The following is a 10750-nucleotide window of genomic DNA, read 5'->3' on the forward strand; positions in this document are numbered from 1 at the left end:
TCTCCTTAGCATTTTCTAGCAATAAAACTTTATTTAGTTTTTAAATAAATTTATATTTCACTAAAATACTATTACAATCAAAATCTAAATTTAAACAAAAGAAACTTAAAATATAATTAAATACACTTTTTTTTTGTTGCGGATTCATTATTTATATTATTCATTTAACAATTTTGGTTTTTTTTTTAAAAAAATTGTACTCTAATTTTTAGGATTGAAACTTATATTTTGACATTAATAATTTGGTTAGTTTTGTTTTTGATAGAATTTTAACTTAGGGATTATACTATCTTGAACCATGTATTTTGTCTCATTACCTGTTTGACTTCGATAAAAGTTTTTTTTAACTAATTTCACAAATAATTCACTAAGTTAACAACTCAGAACAAATTCATAATTATTTTGCCTGAAAATTGTGTTGTATATTCAATTTTTTGTTTATCAAAATTGAGTTTAAGGGTCTATTTGAAACATTTTACAAAATATAGGATCTAAAAAGTAATTTGTTAAAAGAAAAAATCCAAACAATTAATGAGACAAAATACATGGTCCAAAATAATATTAATGAATGACTTTTGTATTTTCTATAAATAAAGTGAATTATATTTTATGTAAGTGTGATTATATTTGTACTCCAAAATTTGATTACGATACTCATTTTTATTAAAAATTAATATATAATATATATTTTTATCAACTTATACTCAAAATTTTCTAATTTTTTCCCTTTTTCATATTCTAAAAAATACATATAAATAATATATATTTTACCTATATAAATAAAATAACATTTTAAACAAAAAAATATATAAAAAAATTCAAAGTAAGAGTTTTTTTTTTCTAAAAAATTACACATTATTTAAAAAAAAAGTTATGAAAACAAGATGAAATAAAATTATTGAAATTAACAAAAAAAAGAATTTAAAGAATGTCAAAAAATTTATCGATAAAATGTGTTAAAAATAATTTTAAATATTAATTTCTTTTAATTAATGAAGTGCTTATATATATTTAAGGAAATAAAAAAGAGTTAATCGAAACGACACCGGATTGGTGTTTCCTAAATCCTAGAGTCTAATCCTTTTCTCTGTAAGAGATAGAAATATTATTAAAAAAAAGGCTATCGATAACTCTGTCTGGAGCTCCGGCAATGGAGCTTGTTTCGTACAACTCTGCAACTTCAACTCTTACAAGAGAAAAGTTTTTAGCTAGTTCCTCCTTTTCCAAATTCCGCACTATCCGAGATAGCCGCTGGCCTCTGGTTCCTTCTTCTATCAGAAAATATCCACGACAAATCCATTTCCATGTCGAACCCAGAAACCGTACCCATAAATTTGTATTGTTAAGTGCAAGACAGCAGCTTTTGGTTAGCGAACAAGAAAATGACGACGGCGAAGAAGAAGATGAAGAAGAAGAATATTCGGACGGCGAAGCTTCTTTACTGTCTCTGAGCGTGAAGCCTGACAGGAACATGGCCTTACTGGACGACTATGAATTGGAAGAGCTCGAATACTCTGACCCTAACCATCGGAGCGGTTAGTCTCTATCGTTCCTCTTCTAAGTGGGTTTTTATCTCTATTGATTTTTTATATATATGGAAGAGTGCTCTGACTTCTTCAACTGGTAAATTCATCATTGCATCTTATGGTGATTTATTACAGAGCAGTGGTGGTGAGTTTGTGAAGTTCGAAACAAGAATGATTAATGAATTTTTTTGCTTATATAAAAAATGTGCTTTCTTTGGCAGTGAATTGATACTATTATTTATAGTATTCATTCTTGGTTTTGAATTTAAACCAGTAAAAGACACAAAAATTAGACATTTTTATTTGCTTTTATCTTCTTTATGCTTTTTCCCGTTAGTTTGTCATAGTTCTATTGTACAATGAATCAAATGCAGGCTATGTGGCTGTACTTGGGAAGCCAAATGTTGGAAAGAGTACACTGTCAAACCAAATGATAGGTCAAAAGTTGTCAATAGTTACTGATAAACCACAAACTACAAGGCATCGAGTTCTTGGTATATGTTCTGGCCCAGAATATCAGGTTTGGTTTTCTTAATTACTTGTATTCTTACTTAATGTTGCTGATTTATCTTACTGGTTGAACTCTGATGAACAAGTTACAATGCCTGAAACCACAGAATCAATATAGTTATTTCACAGTGATTCATTGCATTCTAAAACCTTATTTAGGTGCTCTTCATGAATTAATATTAGGGATGGTGGGCTAGAGATTTTGGTAGTTTTCTAAAGGCGATTGGATTTGAATGCTAAGAGTTCCAATAGCTGTGTACTTTTCTTGGAGTTAGCTAGTGCTCAACAGGGCTACTGGACAAATTGTTAAGGAAAATATGTGGTGTATTGACCTTACAAATAATGTTGATCAGGGCCCTGCTTTTCTTTCATAAGTTCTTGGCTCGATTCTTTATGAGACCTACTTAGCAAAGTTTCCTGCTTCTTCTGTATGGTTCAGCTGGAGAACTAGTATTAAAAAGAGAAAAAAAAAATGTATGGATTCAAGGTTGGATCAATGGAAAAAGAATATACAATGTGGAGATAGGATAACATTTAAATCTATTTTTCCTGCTTAATTATGCAGGAATTTAATAAATAAGTGAAAATTTAAATCTGTTTTTCCCACTTTATGTAAGCCTTTAATATTTTGTTCAAGTGGAAATTCCATTTAGTGCATTCGTATTTAGATTTAGCTTTACTTTTCTTGTGCTTCCTAAGCTTCATGGATTTATCTCCTTTTGACACGAGGGTTTGTTTCAGATGATACTTTATGATACACCTGGTGTTATTGAGAAGAAGATGCACATGTTAGATTCTATGATGATGAAGAATGTCAGAAATGCTGCTGTCAATGCAGACTGTGTACTTGTTCTTGTTGATGCATGTAAAGTGCCCGAGAAAGTATGCTTCTTAAGTTTGTAGAACTGATCTAAATTTTTTGTTCTTGTCCTAATGTGTTATTGGTTATTTTAGATTGATGAAATATTGGAGGAAGGTCTTGGTGACGTCACAGAAAAAAAGCCACCCATTTTGCTGGTTTTGAATAAACGAGATATGATTAAACCTGGTGAACTTGCAAAGAAGCTGGAGGTCAGGACTTGTAGATTGATATTTGTATCGAGGTTTCTTTGATTTTGTGATTGTAAATTTTCTTAATTCAATAAATTTTTACGGTAAATCTCGCAGTGGTATGAAAAATTTACAAATGTTGATGAGGTCATACCAGTGAGTGCCAAATATGGTCAGGGAGTGGAAGATATCAAGAATTGGATTCTGTCAAAACTTCCTGTTGGGCCAGCTTACTATCCAAAGGTACACAGAATGTGAAGTTTCTTCTGTTTTTTCAATCAACTACACCTACAACAATGAAGATCATGCTAAGCCATTTTTAATATAGTAAAATCTTTAGCCTATCTGTTTTGCTATGTCTCATGTCATGGGACAAAGTGAAGGGGTTTGTGGAACGAGTCTCGCAACCAAATTATTATCATAAGAATGAAGATAACACATCTTTCATTTTATGTTTTCTCAGGACATTGTCAGTGAGCATCCTGAAAGATTCTTTGTTTCTGAAATTGTAAGAGAAAAGATATTTATTCAGTATCGGAAGGAAATTCCTTATGTATGCCAGGTACTCATTTGATTGCAAGTAATAAAAGACGGTAGTAATCTATTTTCATTTATTTGTTTAAGTTATGCCTGTTGTTTATAATCTTTTAGGTGAATGTGGTGAGCTACAAAACTAGGCCAACTGCAAAGGATTTTATACAAGTGGAAATTGTTGTTGAAAAAAACTCACAGAAGATCATCATTATAGGAAAGGTAATTCTTGATTGTAGAAAGTCTTTGACATATTGTTTCACTTGATTTTCTTGTATTCTGCATGATGAATAAAGTTTTAGGACTTGATATATTTGGTCATGAACCCAGGAAGAGTTCCTTCTGGGTACTTACATAGCAATTTCTATAGTTTTCTGGTCCCCAAATATTGTAGGGTTAGGCGGGAAGCATAGTTAAAAAAAAAAAAAAATTTGGTCAAGACAAGTAAAGCATCGATTATAATTAACATTTGAAAGGCTTTAGAGAAATTTTCATTTCATTATCTAGAGAGTAACAAGATGAAGAACGAAGTTCCTGTCTTTTTGTTTCGCTTTCTATTGAAAGGATGTTGTTTTAGTTTGTTGCAACTATCATGGCAGCAGTACAAAACTGTTCTCTTATGCTAAACTGATTTATCTTATGATTAATTATAAATTTGCACAACCATAAATGGCCACTTCCGTCTCATATGATAATTTTTTGTTGTCCTAAATCACTGTAGGATGGTAAGGCTCTAAAAATACTTGCGACAGCTGCGCGGCTTGACATTGAGGATTTCTTACAGAAGAAGGTTTATCTTGAGGTACCACTTTACGGTTTCGTAATTACATAACAGTTCTTATTCTCTACATAGAGTTTACTTGGTTTTCCTGCTATGTATAGTCTGAAATATATCATTTATATAATGCCACCAACCCAATTTTGATTAAACAGGTTGAAGTGAAAGTGAAAGAAAATTGGAGGCAAGACGAAGGGCTGTTGAAGTACTATGGCTATGGGGGGCAAATTAAAGCATTATGATGATAAGAAGAGTTGGTCAACAATCCTTTTTTAGATTGTAATTTGTAAGTTAAATTAAATTGGTCTTGTAATACTATACTAGCTAGCTTTAGATTTTTCATTTATTCATTAGTGGAAACTGTAGAAGAAGTGAATTTTTGTAGTTTTGACTTGTTTTTCATCCCAATTTTTCCCAAAGCCGAAATGGTCTTGTAATTAGTAGTAGTCTTCCTTTTGAGCAGTTTATGTATATGTATGTATAACGTATGTACTAACTAGCTACAGAAGTAACATCATCTGTTTGTTTAGCTTTATGTAAGGCCCATCAGAACTCTAAAGAAAAAAAGCCCATTTCTGAAGTGGATCTAGTTTCAATATAGTGGGCTTGGTGTGGCCCAGGAAGGTGATTGATGAGAGTGTATCATGTTATGTGCTCATTTTGGGGCCCACAACATGGGGTGTTCCTGGGAGGTTGTACCTTTTGGGGCCTTTCCTAGGCTTACGGCGATGATGATAATGATAATATAGTGATGACACCTCTCAATAACCTCCGCAATTCTAGCATGTAATTCTCGTAGTCGGTATTTGCTGACTAACACTTCCACAGAAAAGAAAAATAGTATGGATGGAAACAAAATTATTTTATAATTATTTATTGTTTTTTTAAAATTAAATAAACAAGAATACACTAGTAATATAATCTTTACATCAATTTTAACAAAAAAAAATTACTTTCCATTAAATAGCTACAATAATGTACACTTTTATATATAAAAAAATGAATGTGTTACAGTGGTGCACTATATATATATATATAAGGGAATTTTTCGGGCTTCATTTTAAGCCTTACCGGTATGGCTCTCAGTGTTCTCAACCTGTGAACAGTTTTTGGCGCGATTTTTTTTTTATGACCGTGTATATTGTAGCTATTTAGAGCATCCTACAAATTTTCAGAAAATTCCGAATAGTTTACAATACTGAAAATTAGGTTCAAATATGTTGTTGCACGCGTGACTAATTTTTTTTATGTGCGTGGAAAACAACATGTTTGAACTTAGTTTTCGATACTGTAAACTATTTGAAATTTTCTGAAAATTTGCAAGATGCTCTAAATAGCTACAATATACATGGTCATAAAAAAAAGTCGCGCCGAAAACTGTTCACGGGTCGAGAAACACTGAGAGCCCTACCGATAGGACTTAAAGTGAAGCCCCTATAAAAAAATTATCCTATATATATTATTTTCTATTTCTTTTATCATCAAGATTTTCTTTCTTATCCCTTTTTTTTTACCAAACATTGGTTTAATTTATTTATTTTCTTTTTTCCAATAGTAAAAAATATATTAAATCAAGAAGACAATTTTATATCACAAATATTGTTGTTATAAAGCAACTTAGGACTCAACGTGTTACTTTATATGTGGTTGATGGTATCCAACATTACTTGTAAATTATAATATCTAATATTAATCTTTATTTATATATATATATTTCATATTTAAGATTTAAGTTTGTAATTTTTCCTTTAAATAACTTAGCTAGGAAAATTTTATTGTATAGTATATCAATATATATTTAATTTTTTTTATTTAATATTTAAACATATAAGGTATACATTGTATTGGAACAATTATTTTCAATGTAGAAGATACATTCAATGTACTAATATCAAATTTATAATTAAAATAAATATGGACAAAAGCAAGTTTTTGTACTTTTATGAATTGAATTATGCATATTAATTTGGCTCATGGATTTCGAGCATGTATTAGTACAACTATAGAATAATAAAAAGAGTATTGCTATTTGGCATTTTAAGGTGTCCAACAACACATGAAGTGGTACTATAGAATAATAAAAAGAGTATTGCTATAATAATTATTAAATTCAAATATATGAATCGATATTGAATTGTACCGATAACATTATGCCGTCTCCTTGTGGTGTTGGATACCAATGATGCCTCTTAACAATTCTCATAGAAAAAGTATGCTATAGATTCTAATTATAACTTGGTTTCCAATTTTAGTTGGCTTTAGTACTTGATAAATACTAATGAGAATTATGATAAAAACTAACTTGCTCACATCACATTCATGAGAAATCTTGTGGTTCCCCTAATAAAAAGCACCAAATCTGACTTAGGGGACCATTAGCATAAATGATATAATATTATCATACCTCCTCACATGGGTTCATATCTATCAACGTCCATGATTTTGTACAAGGTATAAATCAAATGGAAACTTGTAGAAGATTTCATTTGTACCCTTTTGGCCCCATTTTTTTTTATTACATGTACTTTCTATCCCAACTTCCAATTGAAAATTTTAAATTTATTGGAGTGGAAGTTTCCTTTTTTTCTATTTAATTTGGTGAGTGCCCAAAAAATAGTCATAAAAGTAAAAGAAGTGTAAACAAAATAAAATAAAAAAAACAAAACTTTATCTCTTTTTGACTATTCTACCGGTTTTCGTGGCTTTAATTAAGCTGTGTATGGAGTATATGTACACATTTGTACGGTCAAATTTTGTCGGTTGGAAATGAGCCACTGGTTCGTGGAGTGTATATTTTGGTTGGTCCACAAAGCAATGTAAGGTATCGAGCTTTAGTTCATAAAAATGATAAAGTTATAATTTAGTTGTGAATCAAAAATAGGAGAGAGCCCATGTGAGTAACATACTCTTATTAGTACTTGAGACTGTTTTAATTAAGATTTACATTGAAATTTAAGGAGTGAGTGGGGAGAGACTTTTAGGTGACTTTCTTTGGTGGGAAATTTATATGAGAATTCATGAATGTGGGAACCACAAATATTGAGCAGAGATGGAAATTTTATTTTCTTGACATAAATATTGATCTTGAAACTTCATTCCAGCTACCCTTTTCATGAAAACTTCACATGTTGCATGGTCTTTAAGTGTGATTGAAGCAAACAAAAAGATTGGAACAATTTTGATGAATAAATATATAATTATTTTTGCAGTAAGATATTGTGTCTTTAGTATTCTGGCGATCAACACCAAAATTAAAGAATCTTAGTGTTATATTTTTTTCCATTCTAACCACAACACAAAAAATTACACGAAAATATATATTCTTTATTATTTTATTTTATATATAAAATAATATACATATATTTATTATTAAATATTAATATAAAAAACAAAATAATAAATAATTTTTTTTTACCGTTGCTATAGTACTCGATCATATAATAACCAAATAAGGTTGAGATTGATTTTTAACTTTTTGCCACTATATTTACTTTTCTGAACTCCAGTTAAAGCTACACTAGAAACATTCTCTTAAAAAAGTAGGAAAAGGGTAAAGATTCATACTTCCAATAGTAAATTTGAGTGAACCAATTTACTGAAATCAGGACAAAAAGAAATCTGAGGAGGATATGAATGAAGTGTGAGTAGGAAAGTTTAATACTACTTGTCAAATTCTCTACTGTGACAGTTGCTGTCATTATTTAGTTATTTCTTTATATATTTATTATTTCAGTTGTACCAAGACAAAGGTCCATGTTTAAGTGCTTAAACAGCCTCCTCTTTATAAGCTATCCTTTCTTTTCTTTCTTCTTCTTCTTCTTCTTCACATTGAGAGTGAGAGAGAAAAAATGAAGCACTTTTCTTTGGCTATTCTTTTGGCCATTTTGATACACCAACTGGGTCTCCACAGTTTTGTAGAAGCAGGAAGAAATGGTTTCATCAGAACTTGGGGGCACCATTTTGTGCTGAATGGTAGTCCGTACTATGCAAATGGGTTCAATGCCTACTGGCTAATGTATATGGCTTCTGACCCATCTCAGAGGTTCAAAGTTTCAGCTGCTTTTCAAGAAGCTTCTAGCCATGGACTCACTGTGGCTAGAACTTGGGCTTTCAGTGATGGAGGTTACAGACCTCTTCAGTATGCTCCTGGCTCCTATAATGACCAAACTTTCAAGGTTAACTTTTAGTACTTTTAGATCTTTTATTTGTCCTTTTTTTAACAAAGAAAATGGTGTTAAATCTGTTCTTTTCTTTTTTGGTCTTGAAGGGGCTTGATTTTGTTATAGCTGAGGCCAGAAAGCATGGAATCAAGCTTATACTGAGTTTGGTTAACAACTATGAGAGCTTTGGAGGGAAGAAGCAGTATGTGAACTGGGCTAGAAATCAAGGGCAGTATTTGACATCTGATGATGATTTTTTTAGGAACCCTGTTGTCAAAGGCTACTACAAGAATCATGTATCTGTGAGTTTTAGGCCAACTCCTTCTCTTTTTATATTTAGATTTTGGTATAATGGAATGAGTCTTGATTTTTATACTGAACTCATTTTGTCTATAAGAAAGTTCACTGTTTGTTATTATGAAGAGGGAACTGTGTACTGTGCTTCTCCAATTCTGACTATATATGTATCTGTCTTTTGTAGACTGTTCTTAACAGATACAACAGCTTCACTGGGCTTCACTACAAAAATGACCCAACAATCATGGCTTGGGAGCTTATGAATGAGCCCAGATGTACTTCTGATCCTTCAGGAAGGACTATTCAGGTTTGGATTCTTCTCTGTCTCATAAGTTAGGATATTGGAGTTAGAAAGTTTTTAAGGCAAAAAGAAAGAAACTTTGTGCATTCTTCCAGAACTGGCTTGGCCATTATGACTGGTTCAGATGACCAATATACTGATACTATTACTAACAATAGCTAAAAAGAAAATTGTACCATGCTAATTATTTCTTGTTATAACTAGGCATGGATTATGGAAATGGCAGCCCATGTGAAGTCCATAGACAGAAATCACTTGCTTGAAGTTGGTTTAGAAGGATTTTATGGACAATCATCTCCTCAGAGGAGGAGTCTCAATCCTGGTTTAAATATTGGGACAGATTTCATTGCAAACAACAAAATCCCTGGCATTGATTTTGCCACAGTTCATTCCTATCCTGACCAATGGTAATTTTCAACTATTTACCATACTTTCACACTCCATGAAAAGTACTACAATTTGATATGGACAATATCTAGTTTTTACTTGATTGTGTTAGTCTGAATTGGGTTCAAATCAATGACTAATACTGATAAGCAATTATCAATTTGTACTAAGATATCTGACAAACCTTATCAGGTTATCTGGAGCAAATGATCAAAACCAGCTCTCTTTCTTGAACAATTGGCTAGACGCACACATCCAAGATTCACAAAACATTCTTCGAAAGCCGCTACTTCTGACTGAGTTCGGAAAATCTTCAAAAGATTCTGGTTTCAACACATACCAGAGAGACCAGCTCTTCAACACAGTCTACAACAAGATATACTCATCAGCTAGAAGAGGAGGAGTTGCAGCTGGGGGAATGTTCTGGCAACTTTTAACCGATGGAATGGACTCTTTTCGAGATGGTTACGAGATAATTCTGAGCCAAAGTTCCTCAACAGCAAATATAATAGCTCAACAGTCTCACAAGCTCTATCAGGTTCGACAAATCTTTGCCAGGATGAGAAATGTTGAGAGGTGGAAGAAGGCAAAAGCAGCTAGAAGGGCCCAATGGTTAAGCAGAAACAGAGGAAAACGCATAGGAAACTAAGAAAAATACAAGGACAATGTCAAAATTATAGAATGGACATGCCTTAAAAGTACTTATATATACTCGTTTGAGCTTAGTTTGTTTAGTGTTGCTTAACATTGTTTCTCTCTTAGAGATGAGTAAGTTCTTCGTCCAGGAGGGTATCTCAGGTTACTGAGTAGTGAGTATTGTTTTTGTTTCTTTGTTATATGTCCCAAGTTGCTATTTTTAATCAACAAGAGAGACTGAAGTCTGTGTCATTTTGTTTCTAGTTGTAACCAAAAAAAAAAGCAGATGCCTTGGTGTTTAAGGTATTTGTTCTTCGATTTTTTTGTTTGCTGAGCTGAAAAATATAAGAATTGTTGGAATTATGTTGGTGTGCTGTGTGTGAAGTTTTGAACCAGTTCAATAATGGGACTATATGCTATAAGGGGTGAGGGATATAACTAAAGTTAACCACTTTTAGAAGAAGCAAACGAGCATTTATTGTACTGAAATATTATTATGCCATTTAGCTCTAGAAATAAGAAAACTAAAATTACAAAAATGAAATAAAAGAAAGACAACTACTTTCATTTCTCA

General features: G+C 31.7%; 2 protein-coding genes across 2 annotated transcripts; both read left to right on the forward strand.

Moving 5' to 3' along the window:
• The first annotated feature begins 1085 nt into the window (after window positions 1-1085).
• On the forward strand, window positions 1086-4857 carry LOC133812662 (GTPase ERA-like, chloroplastic). The gene is made up of 9 exons (XM_062246458.1): window positions 1086-1535; window positions 1901-2046; window positions 2778-2918; window positions 2991-3107; window positions 3204-3329; window positions 3550-3648; window positions 3738-3839; window positions 4339-4419; window positions 4551-4857. The coding sequence occupies exons 1-9, from the start codon at window positions 1151-1153 to the stop codon at window positions 4635-4637; spliced, it is 1284 nt and encodes a 427-aa protein (XP_062102442.1). The 5' UTR covers window positions 1086-1150; the 3' UTR covers window positions 4638-4857.
• A 3281-nt stretch (window positions 4858-8138) lies between these two features.
• LOC133812663 (mannan endo-1,4-beta-mannosidase 7) lies at window positions 8139-10539 on the forward strand. Its single transcript, XM_062246460.1, has 5 exons — window positions 8139-8570; window positions 8663-8857; window positions 9037-9159; window positions 9358-9560; window positions 9733-10539. The coding sequence occupies exons 1-5, from the start codon at window positions 8244-8246 to the stop codon at window positions 10187-10189; spliced, it is 1305 nt and encodes a 434-aa protein (XP_062102444.1). The 5' UTR covers window positions 8139-8243; the 3' UTR covers window positions 10190-10539.
• The last annotated feature ends 211 nt before the right edge of the window (window positions 10540-10750 follow it).

Source organism: Humulus lupulus, chromosome 1, assembly GCF_963169125.1.
Source record: "Humulus lupulus chromosome 1, drHumLupu1.1, whole genome shotgun sequence".
NCBI classification, from domain to species: Eukaryota; Viridiplantae; Streptophyta; class Magnoliopsida; order Rosales; family Cannabaceae; genus Humulus; species Humulus lupulus.